We start from the raw sequence: 14084 nt of genomic DNA, 5'->3' as shown, positions 1-14084 counted from the left end.
CCATCATAATGCCAAGGCAGGCTAAAATACAGATGTACCGTGCTAACCCACAAACCACTAGCCTTAAGGACTACTTTTGTATTGTTGTATTTGTACCATTTGTTGATCACTTTCTTTTACATATATGTGACCGTCTGTCTAATCACAAAACTCTCCTTACAAATTTCACGTGTCTACTACAATCAGGATCTACCACAGAACGGTCAGAACCTACAGCACAACAATGTGACCAAATTAAAGAGTTAGTCAATATATACAAGGCTGAAGTTGACAGAACTTCACTAGCTGCAGTAGGTAAACTTAGGGTTTGGTACAAATCACTTGCGAACAACAGACCAAAAAATGTCATAGATGCATATGCAATGTGAAATGTAGAAATGTTCCCAGTCATTTCTAGACTATTGAAAGTATTCGTCACGCTCCCTGTGTCAACGAGCTCAGTGGAGCGTTCGTTTTCAACTCTCAAAACGTATTTGAGAAATACCACCACTGAAGATCGATTGAATGACCTGGCCTCATTATACATTCACCGTGATATTAATGTTGAACCAAACTGTGTTGTAGATGTCCTGGAAAGAACGAACAGGCGTTTGAAACTTTACTAGATATTTGATTGTATTTCTCTTGTTCTGAAAAAAACTTACTGTATTAAAAGTGTTCTGTGAGAAATTTACATTTGACCATTTGTTGTGTGTGAAATTATCTGGCATGCAATCACGGATCTTTATGAAACTTCAAAGGTGGCAACTGAACTTGTCTATAGAGTTTGGGTCCATGGGGAGGTTAACCCCAAACCCCCTTGGTTATGCCCTGTATAGAAGTACTGACTTATAATTTACAGAAAAGGATTGTTTGTTTGTTTTTGAGTTTTGCACAAAGCTACTCGGGGCTATCTACACTAGCCGTCCCTAATTTAGCAGTGTAAGACTAGAAGGAAGGCAGCTAGTCATCACCACTCACCGCCAATTCTTGGGCTACTATTTTTACCAACGAGTAGTGGGATTGATCGAGGCCATTATAACGTCCCCACGGGGCGAAAATGTTTGGTACGATCGAGTTCGAATCCGCGACCCTCACATTACGAGTCAAACGCCTTAACACACTTAACCATGCTAGGCCTATAGAAAAGTAAACAAGGTGTATAAGTTTATAATACACGATACTCAATATTAGAACCTTTTTATAAACATTGAGCTGAAACATTTATGTCTTGATATGTGATACTGACTGTGGACTAAGAAACTTATGGACATTTTTGTTGTTGTTTTATAGAAGTAATTTTAAATCATTTGTGAAATTTGTTGGATACTCTACTAATCAGATTCTACCATTCTTACATCTGTTATCAACTAATGGAATGGTTCCTCTTATTTTAATGTTATCTTGAGTTTTATCGGATTTTTGTTTTATAGGCAACATGATTGGTAAAGAAATATATTTGTAATATCTGTTTACTCTGTTCTGATATTTTAAACTATGTTTGATTTAGCTTCCATTTTATATGCCACAGAAAAGTGCTTGAATTTTACCATAATATTCAATGGTTTGATTATTTTAAAGACATGACTGTTAAACAGACAATTAAATTAAAATTGACATAAGTGTAAACTTCATTTATGTTTTGTGTGGTTTTCATTTCGTTGAATGACAAAAATGCATATACAATAATATTAGGAGCAGGTAATTTTCACAGTGAATCAGCCTATAAAATACATTGTTTGCATAACCTTATTGCTACCGACCAATCACAGGCAGTCGAGAACCGAGATTGGTTTAGTAATTAATTTTATGTTACTACATGGTATTTTAACGTTTTCACATACTGAATTATCTTTATTGGAACAGGTACCCTGGTACTTTAAAACTGAAAAATGACAAAGTAGACATATAGTGGAATTAAAATATTTATAAAAAATATAAGACTTTATTCAGAAAGTTTAATAGCTTAAAAAATTTGTGTTAAATATAGCAGATACTTATAATATTTGTGTAAAACGTTAATTTTTGTGAAACCAAAATAATGTTTTCTTGGAACTAATATACAAATATATAATAAACACACACACAAACACTTGTAAACATGCTGTTTGACAACGTTTATCTCTAGACATCGTTGTTTGTATAGTAGTGAACATTGTAACAGTAGAACAAACTTTTATATGAAAAATGAAAATAGCAAGTTAAAATAATAAATTTTAAGTTATGGAAAACTTATTTCAGTTTAACAAAACTGCGAAATCAGTTCATATAATTTCTTATATCCTGAGACTGGATATTTCCAGTTAATATATTAAAATTTCAGTACTTTTTCATGTTATGGTTATTATAAGAACGCATAATTGAAAGCAAATGTTTTATCTTAGTCACATTACATGTGCCGTCTCAGGCGTTGATGAGGCCTCTCGTCAAACAGTAGTAATAGTTAATACGTCAAAAGGTTTCTGATGTATTAAAGAGGGAGTGAGCCCCCGTAGTACAGTGGTATGTATGCGGACTCACACAGTAGAACGGAAGCTATTACATCATATATTTTCATAAGATTTACTGATACGAACTGTAAGTGTTTTTTGTTTTATCAATTAAAAGTTGTACTGTTATTGAAAAACTCACGGTTTTAAGAACTCTAGCTTCTCGGTACTACATTTAAAATTACAACAATGAAAATATAATCAAACCCTCACCTACAGTCCTGGTGAAAGTCTTTGTTTTCTTCTGGAGGGTATTTTATTTTTGTGTTCTATTATAAAGAAATGGTTGTTGCCGTCCCTAATTTAACAGTGTAAGACTAGAGGAAGGCAGCTAGTCATCACCACCCACCGCTAACTCTTGGGCTACTCTTTTATCAACGAATAGTGGGATTGACCGTCACATTATAACGTCCCACGGCTGAAAACGTGAGTATGTTTGGTGCGACGGGGATTCGAACCAGCGACCCTCAAATTACGATTCTAACATCTTAACCCATCTGGTCATGCTGGGACCCCATAGTAAGAAAATGGGACAATTAAAAGAGATCCAGTGTTTCACAACATTTTTTATTGTGAATTTTATCATTTGAACCAAGTGCAGTGTTATTTCTTTACACTGTTTACATTGTAATTCATTAAAATTAGGTATAATTAAAGTATATTGATTAGATAATTCCTTGCTTTTAAAGTATTTTTAACAGCAGTTTCATTTCAGTTGAATCTCTGTTTACCTATCCCTTACACTTTTCTTGTTTTTCATATTTAGTATTTCGGCAGTGCAATCAGTAAATATTTGTGGTCAAATTAGGTTTTGGTGTAATGAATTGTTACATCATTTTATTTAACTGTCTTATTTTGCCACAAAAAACACGGGGGGATTAAAGTTTCTGATCATTCCTGGTTATCATTTAAGCCCCTTTAGGGCTCAAGACGTTTTAAACTAAAATAACTAACTACCAAAGATATGCGATGCGATTGTGAAGAAGAAAGACCAAAGTTCTGTAGAAACGTAAAGATGTTCCACCATCAATAAAACTTTTCTTATGCTTATAAACTGTTCTTTGCTTACTTATTATTATATTAGCATAATGTGCTTCCGCGCTCAGGTACATTATGCTCATTCGTTTTTGAATTTACTTTTCAATACATGTATATATTACTAAAACTTGTGTTTAGCGATCCACTGATGTAACAATATTATTGACATAACTTTAAATAATTTTATTCATTAGTATATTTCAATTGATAAATTATATTATTAAAACATTTTGTTTCGAGTAAGTAAAAGGAAAGTACGTGTGTTTCAATTTGATGCATGAGACGTATATTCAGCTACAGCCAGCGTACTGTAAGCCTCGGAAGCTATAATTGTGATTAAAATTTCTGTAGTTTTCCAATTAATAAGCATTGTTTATTTCGAACATTACAAACCATTCAACCTCAGTTAATTAATTTCGGTCGTTAATATTTCTTCGAGTACATTAAATATTTTTGTCGGTAAGAGTCAGCTTGTAAACAGTGTGAGACCTAACAAGCTAGTCGGCTTAAGCGAGGTGTAACAACATCAACTCAGAATGAATTTGTTCATCGCGGACCTGGATCGTCTGTAAAGTAATCACTTCCAGGCCCGATATAAAACTCAGTATTGTCTATAAGTTTGTTTTGAATTTCGTGCAAAGCCACGTGACGACAAATTGATACACCCGTCTGAGATATTTAGGAGTTTAAAGCTACAGGGAAGCATGTTTGGTGTGACGGGGATTCGAACCGCCGATTCACACATTAGGATTCGAGTGCTTTAACCACTTGGCGATATTAAGCCTAATGTACATTTCATAGTTGTTTTGTTTAAGACCAACTAGATCAGTTGCTTTTCAGTCCCCTAGTGACACAGTGGCGTTTCTTTGGACCCGCAGTGACAGAAAGCGGGCTATGATACTATAGGGTGGTTGGATGGGGAGATCACAACTACTCCTCTGTAAGTTTGTAAAACTGTTGTATATAAATCATTATTTGTAATATCCATTATGATAAATTGTATTGAGTTTTGTATGTTAAAATATTTTATGTTAAGAAAGAAAACTGTGTATGTTAATCTTGTTGACAAATGTCATAAATTTGATATGTATCGAAATTCAGTTAACTTCTAAATTAAAATTAAAATTTCCGGCTATTTGAAATCGTCACACGTAACACGGCCCGGCATGGCCAAGCGTGTTAAGGCGTGCGGCTCGTAATCTGAGGACGCGGGTTCGCATCCCCGTCGCGCCAAACATGCTCGACCTTTCAGCCGTGGGGCGCGTTATGTTACGCTCAATCCCACTATTCTTCAATAAAAGAGTAGCCCAAGAGTTGGCGGTGGGTAGTGATGACTAGCTGCCTTCCCTCTAGTCTTACACTGCTAAATTAGGTAGCTTTGTTAAAAACAAACAGACGCGTAACAAACATACTTGCGTAACATAATATAACGGAGATTTGTCCGAGATAAATTATAATACGTAACAGTACTTCTACTTTGCCGTCCATTTGATCATCACCGACATTCGATATATTTAGAGATATTCACACCATCAGATTCGAATGTCTCGTTATAAAAAAATGTAATGTACCCCACTAACCACGGGTGTAATAATTGCATTTCTTAAAATGTGAGAAACAAGTTATATAATGCTTACATGACATATGATGTCTGAATGATAAATAGTTTTGTAACACTGCTTAATATACATGTTGAAAGATGATTTTTTGGGGAAGATAGAAGCTGTTGCACGAACAGGTGTTTTAAATTAATTAAAACAATAAAAGTAGTTGTTATGCAAGCTGTAGTTTAGTTAGAATTCTATTACATTTATATCGATTCTTTATATTCTTTATATCGATTTAGTCGAAGATAATGAATAGTATTGTACATAAGAAATCAAAAGCACTTACAAAAAAAACAATACAGTATTTGTTCTTCAATTGAAAAAATGACGAAGCTATCGGAAGAAGTGCTAAGAGAGTCTAATCCTCTTTACAACTGAGAAGCTGTAATAATTCCCAACCTTGAAATTTTGCTATAATGTCGTGCAAGTTAGAAAATTTAAAACTTTAACCGAATAGCCTGACTATAATAAATTAATAAAACGTTGTGTTTTGTTTTTTGAATTTCGCGCAAAGCTAATCGAGGGCTATCTGTGCTAGCCGTCCCTAATTTAGCATTTAAGACTAGAGGGAAGGCAGCTAGTCATCACTACCCACCGCCAACTCTTGGGCTACTCGTTTATTAAGAATATTTGGATTGAGCGTAATATTATAACGCCCCACGGCCGAAAAGGCGAGCATATTTGGTGCTACGGGGATGCGAACCCGCGACCCTCAGATTACGAGTCGAACGCCTTAACACACCTGGCCATGCCGAGCATATTAAAAACGCACCTGTGACTGAGAGGGACCGAACATTGGGTATGTACATAGATACATATATGTATATACTAACATGGAAGCACATACGAAAAGAAAATCTGATTGTTATTCAATATTAGTAATTTACAATTATATTAATGTACACATGTATATATACATACAATTATTATGATGTTTAGAACATATTGCTTTAAATCAAAGTGCAATATATAATTCATAATTTAATATTTAACATATATATCAAGACACATCGATTTTATATTTCACACAAAAAAGTAAACTCCTTACAAATCGTAATGACAATGTAATTCAGAATCTTTTCTTATATTTTCAGCTTCGTTGCAGAAATAGATGATAGAACTTATTCCAAGAATTCCTATCGTGCGCGATCGGCACGTTTTATAATTCTATGTGCACATCTCAGTTTGAGAAATAAATTTGGGAAAACCAATATTCTCGGAGTCAAGATTAAACATTATAAACCATAATAGACGATCCACGCGATTGATTGACAAATCGGCAGCTATATTCATTTAAAGCCTGAAAGAAAGTGAAACAAAACAAGAGAAACATTATTAGTTTAAAAACAGAACATGAGGAAGATTATTAGTTTAGAAACAGAACAAGAGAAACATTACTAATTTAAAAACAGAACAAGAGGAACATTAGTAATTTAAAAACAGAACAAGAGAAACATTATCAGTTTAAAAACAGGACAGGAGAAGCATTATTAGTTTAATCTAGAAGAAGAACAGAATAATTTTACTTTAACAAAATATTTAATCAGTGGCTAAACTGGATTTTTTAAAACATCATTACAATAATAATATTCAAATAATGTATTCTTCAGCATAAAAGAATTAAACTACAAACAAAACTTTCAATCGAAGCAATTTACTGGGGATTCGAAAACGTTAGGGCCTGAATAACTCCCCAACTTAATTGTATGTATATTATAAGTAGTAGTCGATCTAAGATATCTTATTGTCTTTTGATTGATTCCTAAGAAACATAAAAAAAACTCGATAATAAACGTTGTGGGCTTGTCACATTTATTGTAGTAAGTAAATTTCCCTAAAGATATTATTTTGACTAGTTTTCAGGAAAGTTTTTAGGACCACCCTATATTTCAAGACAGCAGTAAACAAAAAGTTAAGTTCAATGCGAAATTAAATTTAAAAACTAAACTTAAACGCAAGTTTCAAGTAGATTAAAACATCCGTAATCGTAAAACTTACGCTTGTTTAATGTTCTGAATAAAACATTTGAATGTAAAACTTAGACCTCAGTAATGAGGTATTATTATCTCTTGAAATACGCTTTACCTGATTTCTAACTTGTTATTATCAATGTATATGTGAAAGTTTGTATAAAATATTTTTGTTCAAGTTGTGACAAAATATACTGTTGGTATAAATTAATCCGTATCTTGTCTACTAGAAATGCATTGAATAACTTTAATATATATACATTTACATATGTTAACACGTCCCTCAGTAGCCAAGAAGGGTATTCACTCTATAGTTTGTTGAATATTAAAAGTTCAATCTGTAAATTATAATTTTTTAAGTGGAATACAGCATCCTCGAGTCTCCATACCAGTCAGTATTAAGGTGTAACTGATAGAAGATAATTCAGTACATTTCAATAATTCACAGATAATTAATTAAGCAACTGCATCCCTTTTATGCTTTTACTCTTACCTTTTATGTTTAACTTTCAGTTTAGATACGAAAGATTTAACCTGCGATTCAGTATGGAAGGTCGAAGCATTACGATAGTCAGCAGTGGGATGAGTGGGCAGGAACACCTTGAAAGTAGCTACAGGTATAATATTTAACTCGGCTTGCTGCATAGAATCTACCAAGGTGGTTCTAAATGGTTCCTGAAGACTTCTGTGTGTCATTTGGAGACTGTCATGCTTCTCGTGCTTGGACGTTATGCTCAAGTGCTGACGGATTACACTATGTAACAAAATTTTCACCTTTTTCTTCTTCCTGGCCGGAAACTATTATTTCCTAATTGCTTATGCCTAAAGTAAATGGAAAATACCTATTTTCTCTTCAACTTCTGCTTTTGTGATTTGGAGAAGGAAATTTACAAATTTAACCATTTTTCAGAACATTCCAGGTAGATTCAGTGCTGAGTAGCTGATAGAGAATTTTCTCAAACTTACAAGATTTTCAAGAAATTTCTTGAATGTTGTAGAACTTACAAGAATTTTCGAGAACCTTTTAAATTTTTCTTGAACTTTCCTTAGTAATATGTATACAGGGCTTACCACTTACCACTTTATTTAAGTTCTAGCTGCTTCAGTGAACACACAGACGTATTTGATTTATCAGAGATGGCATCAAAAGCTGCAGACATTCTCCTGACACATTCTGCTGTGTATGTAGCCAATTTATCAAGACGGTGCGCTTCAAGAGGAATACAACAGACTTTGATAGAAGTCTTGAAGTATGATTAGTATGGCTGGGAGGTTATCGGAGACTTCAAAATGGTGGCATTCCTGAGGGGTCTCCAAGGAGGCTTTACCAAGTTTCCCTGTTATCTTTTCCTTTGGGACAGCAGGGACACTACAATAGGAAGCATTGGCCACAACAGACCAACTTCTCTGTGGAGAGGCACAATGTCGAGTGTGAGCCATTAGTGGATCTCTAAAAGTTTTGTTCCCACCATTTCACATAAGATTGGGTCTTATGGAATAACTTGTCACAGCTCATGATAAGGAGTCTGCAGTCTTAAGTACCTTCGAGACTTAGCTGGTGCCTTAGATGGACCACAAATAAAGAAGATACTGGAGTGCACAGAATTCCCAAGAAGCTGAGTAAGAAAGAAAAAAGCTTGAAGCAGCTTTGTCGCAGTAGTTTGGGGCTTCTTGGGCAATCCAAGGCCGTAAATTATGTGGAACTGGTTGAGGCTTTGGTGAAGAACTGCGGCAAAATGGGCTGCAGGGTGTCACTGAAAGTCCATATCCTTGACACTCATCTTGATAAATTCAAGAAGAACATGGGAGCATACTCAGAGAAGCAAGGCTAGCTTCCACCAAAATATACTATACTTTGAACGCCGCTACCAAGGAGCGTTTAACAAAACATAATGGGAGACTATATTTGGGGGCTGATACGTGAAAGTGATTTACATTACAGTAGAAAATCTCAAAAACTACTCACTTCTAAACGTTTTATATGGCTTTAGTATAAATGCATGTAAATCTTGATTCACATGTTGTTTTATTCAGACCTTTGCAAATGAAAATGTGCAAATTTGCCCGTTTTACGTAGAAAACAGGTTAATTTCTAAATTTCATTATCTAGGCCACAAAAGCAAAGCTTGAAGGGAATAATGGCCATTTTCTGTACTTTTACAACATAAGCAATTAAGAAATAACATATACTATCCAGGAAAAAAAATTGTGTTACATAATGTCATGGTCAACTTACTACTAAAAATCAGTTTTCGCAGCCCCAAGAGTATGGGAAATTCTTTCTTTTTTATTTTTAACCAATAAAAATTTCCAAAATATGTCGATATAAATTAAGAAACACAAGACTGGATGGTTTTCTTTTGGACAAAAATGTCTTCCCTTGGCTCGTGAGAGGTCTGTTAAAACAACTCCATTTCGTTATGACCTTCAAACTGTTTACTCCATGTACCAGTTCTATACACTACACATACTTCATAAAGAAAAAAATATTGTTCCTTTGTTTGAACAGCGCCATCTCTATCTTGTCTAAGTCTGGATACGCAATGGAGGATGTCCACAGTTCGACATTCTTCAAACTCTCTCATACAGATATCTAAGGCTAACACAATCCCAGTTCTTCCCGTTCCGGAACTGTAATAAAAAGAACACATTCTCTTATAATCTAAAGTTAAAGCGTTCGACAGATTTTTTTCCTTAATGTTTAATACAGACACCTTAAAAATGGTAAAGTTCATGGTACATCGGATATTGGTAAAAAGGAATAACCTTTCTTTTAATACTTCCGTTTTATAGGTTTAAAATAACATATCATAAAGTATTTATTCTTTGAAAATAGTCCTTCTCCTGGGACAGTGGTAAGTCTTCGGACTGCTAAAATCAGGGGCTCGATTCCCGTCGGTTGACACTGCAGATACCTATGTGGCTTTGCTATAAGAAACACATACACACAGACACACACACTGTGAAAATAAAATATAAAAGCAATTTTCATTGTCTCATTCAATGCTTTAAGATGTCGCTTTTACTGGTGTGAAGTCACAGTTTTTGGTATATTCCGTTTCGTTATTCAATGGTCTGGCATGGCCAGGTGGTTGGTGTGTTCGACTCGTAATCTCAGGGCGAATCTTCATCATACCAAACACGTTCGTCTTTTCAGCATTGGGGCGTTATAATATGACGGTCAATCCTACTATTTCTTGATAAAGAGTAACCTTTGATGGCTAAAGCAGGGACAGCTAGCACAAATATTCCTCGTGTAACTTTGCGCGAAATTTAAAACTCATTGTTATTCAAATAGACAAAACAATACAGGGCATTATTCATTGCTAACAAAAAAACACTTTCAATATTAACTTATATTTTAAGTAGGTCGAGTACCCGTCCTCTGGACAAAAGTTATGTAAATTCATGGTTAATGAAAAGTTATCTTAGGACGTGAAACGTTGCTTCCTTTATACGTAAATGTAAAAGCGCCCATAAAACTTCAAAACACAAAATATGAAACAACAAATTTGGATGTATCTCTTGCTTTCAGTTAGTACAGTGGTGTGCCTGATTACTTATACCGCTAGAAATTGGGTTTCGATACCCGTGGTGAGCAGAACACAAAAGCCCTTTGTATAGCTTTGTGCTTAATAACAAACAAGCATGCATCTCTCCATGAATCGAAAACCATCACACCAAATTTATTGAAGATTCTTATACATGGGGCGAAGTAGTAGTGAAAACACACAAACGCCCTTAAAATCGCAAAATGCAAAACTCAAAATTTGTTTCTACCCCGCACGAACCTTATGAACTTTCATACCAATTTTGGTAAAGATCCAGCTAAACACTCTGAAGTAGTTACATCGACATACAACAGACAGTACTATTATATTTGTATAGATTTAGTACATATAATATCGTTACTGCTCAATTTGAAATACATTGCACACATTTCAATAATTCGGTCTCTAAAATATTGCAAAAGAAAACGCCTATTTGTTTATTTTTCTTTCTGTTTACAAAAATACACATAACGACCTTGGACTGACGTAACTGAGTTGAAATTATAGCATGAAGAACAAAATGCTTTTATTTAAGTTCCTCAAATCTGTATTCGAAACAAAAACGTGACAGTGAACACAAATTTTTCAGTTCATTACACTGTAAGAAAATAAACAAAACTGATTATAAAGTGTTATTAACTAGGGTTAGCACTCACTTGCCACGTTCACACCAAAGAACTGTAGTCTGATTGGGTTACTATACCAACATAAGTAATTACTTAAGAATACAAGACTGAAAACACTCTTCCATTGATCAAACAAAATACATATCACGATCATACTAATGTTACACTATTGCCCCTGGTGGCTCAGCGATGAGTCTGGGGCTCATAACTTCAAGAATCGAATTTCGACAGAGAGCGCATTCTGTAGCTTTGCACCCAAGGGCAAAAAAAGATACGCTAATTTTACATATATTTAAGTTTGACTTGTTTTGGATTTCGCGCAAAGCTACACGAGGGCTATCTGTGCTAGCCGTCTCTAATTTAGCAGTATATGACTGGAGGGAAGGTAGCTAGTCATCACCACTCACCGCCAATTCTTGGACTACTCTTTTACCACTACTAACGCCCCACTGCTGAAATGGTGAGCACGTTTGGTGTGACGGGATTCGAACCCGCGACCCTCAGCTTACAAATCGAGCGCCCTAACCACCTGGCCATGCCTATATATATAAGACAGGCTTCTGAAAGATATAATGTACATTTAATTACACTGCATTTGTAAACTAACGCAATGATTTGCATACTAAGGTTATTACTGTTTAAATTATTCTGAATGAAATACGTTACTCATAAGTGAAATCTGTAAAATGTGTTTCCAGCAGGGGCGTAGCCAAGGGAAGCGGCGGTTAGCCCCCCATGGACCCAAACTCTTTAGACAAGTTCAGTTGCCACCTATGAAGTTTCATAAAGATCCGTGATTGCATGGCAGATTATTTCACACATAACAAATGGTCAAATAAAATTTCTGACTGAACACTCTTTTAATACAGCAAGTTTTGTCCAAACTAGAGAAATACAATCGAATATCCATGAAAGGATCAAACGCCTGTTCATTCTTGCGAGGACATATACAAAACAGTTTGATTCAACTTTAATATCACGGTGAATGTATAATGGGGCCAGGCCATTCAATCGATCTTCAATGGTGGTATTTCTCGAATACGTTTTGAGTCTTCTGAGAGTTGAAAACGAACGCTCCACTGAGCTCGTTGACACAGGCAGCGTGACAAATACTTTCAACAGTCTAGAAATGACTGGGAACATTTCTACATTACACATTGCATATGCATCTATGACATTTATTGGTCTGTTGTTCGCAAATGATTTGTACCAAACCCTAAGTTCACCTACTGCAGCTAGTGAAGTGCTGTCAATGTCAGCCTTGTATATATTGACCTTCTATTTAATTTGGTCGTATTGTTGTGCTGTAGGTTCTGACCGTTCTGTGGTAGATCCTGATGGTAGTAGACACGTGAAGTTTGTAAGGAGAGATTTGTCACTGGACAGACGGTCACATATTTGTGAAAAAAAGTGATCAACAAATGGTACAAATGTAACAATACGAAAATAGTCCTCAAGGCTAGTGGTTTTGTGTTAGCACGATACATCTGTCTTTTAGCTTGCCTTAGCATTATGATGTCAATTTGAAGCTCACTACACAATGTTTGAGCCTCACAGAAAATGTTGTGAAATTCATTCACAGTATTATTTCTGAGTGAACGGGTTGACTCTTCCACTATTTCTGCGTGATGTATCGCAGCACCTAAATCAATGTTCTGTTGCTGCAGTAAGTTGCACAGAGGTAAACTAAAGGAAAACAATTTAGCAATGGTAAGTAGAGTGATGAAGAATTCTTGCTGTGTTATAGAACACAACAATTAATTGGCTTGCGTGGCAGAATCTTTGTCTTGCCAATCTGATATGGTCTCAAGGGCATCTGCAACTGCATGAATTAATTCTGGAAAGACAATGACTGAGTCATGCCTCTCAACCCACCGGATGGGGCAAAATCTTTCAAACTTTTTTTTATCGATTCAGGTGCTTTATTATTCACCGAAAGAGCCAAAACGTGCTTTCGGTTGGGTGTATTGAGAAAGTTTTCAATGCTAGAAATTACTCTCATGCAATTTTGCACAGGAATTTCTTTACAAGCATCAGAAATTGCCAAGTTTAGAGAATGGGCACTGCAGTGTATATAGGGTGCAAATGGGAATTTATCAGTTATGTGTCTCTGGACACATGCCCCCGCTAGTACAGCGGTATGTCTCCGGATTTACAACGCTAAAACCAGGGGTTCGATTCCCCTCGGTGGGCTGAGCAGATAGCCTTTGTGGCTTTGCTAAAAGAAAAACACAAAACACACAAGTCTCTGGACACCATTAAATTTCCCACTCATAGAGGCAGCACCGTCGTACCCTTGTCCTCGCAGATAAGCCATGTCAATTCCATATTTTGTCAGATTGGTTATGATAACATCAGCCAAGTTTCTGCCTGTCACATCATAATCAGGTATAGATTGCGACAGAGTTGTCATTGGCATGCAAATATCTAACACACAGCGAAAACTGTTCAATGCCTGAAATATCTGTTGTTTCATCAGCTTATATTGAGAAACACTTTGCAGCATTAACCCTGTTGACCAAAGCATCAAGAACATGAGTATTACAGGCATTGATGATTTCATTTTGAATTTGAGGACTCAGATATGTAGTATTCCTCTTTGTACTCTTAAGGCTTACTGAAAGCTTGACATCACCATTTGCTATGTAGCCCAAAACTGCCTGGAAAGTCCCATCATTATTGATGGACTACTCATCAGTTTCACCAACAAACATTGGACCAGCATCATATTTTCCCCTCACAGCTAAATCCTGTCAATAATACTGTCAATACAGTATCAATAATAGACATTAAATATTGCCGGTTCTGTTAAATATCTTGCTTG

At 35.5% G+C, this 14084-nt stretch overlaps 1 protein-coding gene across 1 annotated transcript; it reads right to left on the bottom strand.

Moving 5' to 3' along the window:
* Nucleotides 1-6278: 6278 nt before the first annotated feature.
* Nucleotides 6279-9734, bottom strand: LOC143245853 (tyrosine-protein phosphatase non-receptor type 9-like). Its single transcript, XM_076492108.1, has 2 exons — nt 9555-9734; nt 6279-6413 (listed from the first exon to the last, which is right to left on the bottom strand). The coding sequence occupies exons 1-2, from the start codon at nt 9732-9734 to the stop codon at nt 6342-6344; spliced, it is 252 nt and encodes an 83-aa protein (XP_076348223.1). The 3' UTR covers nt 6279-6341.
* Between the last annotated feature and the right edge of the window lie 4350 nt (nt 9735-14084).

Source organism: Tachypleus tridentatus, chromosome 3 (genome assembly GCF_004210375.1).
Source record: "Tachypleus tridentatus isolate NWPU-2018 chromosome 3, ASM421037v1, whole genome shotgun sequence".
Taxonomy (NCBI): Eukaryota; Metazoa; Arthropoda; class Merostomata; order Xiphosura; family Limulidae; genus Tachypleus; species Tachypleus tridentatus.
The sequence above is the reverse complement of the archived record's forward strand: the minus strand, read 5'-3'. Positions and strand labels throughout refer to the sequence as shown.

What these genes read in the sequence shown, in the direction of transcription:
- LOC143245853 (XM_076492108.1), bottom strand. Translation starts at nt 9,734, where the DNA reads ATGTGTTCTTTTTATTACAGTTCCGGAACGGGAAGAACTGGGATTGTG. An exon ending in AATATTTTTTTCTTTATGAA is followed by an intron (nt 6,414 to 9,554) that starts GTATGTGTAGTG and finishes ACTTTCTTTCAG; the next exon opens with GCTTTAAATGAATATAGCTG.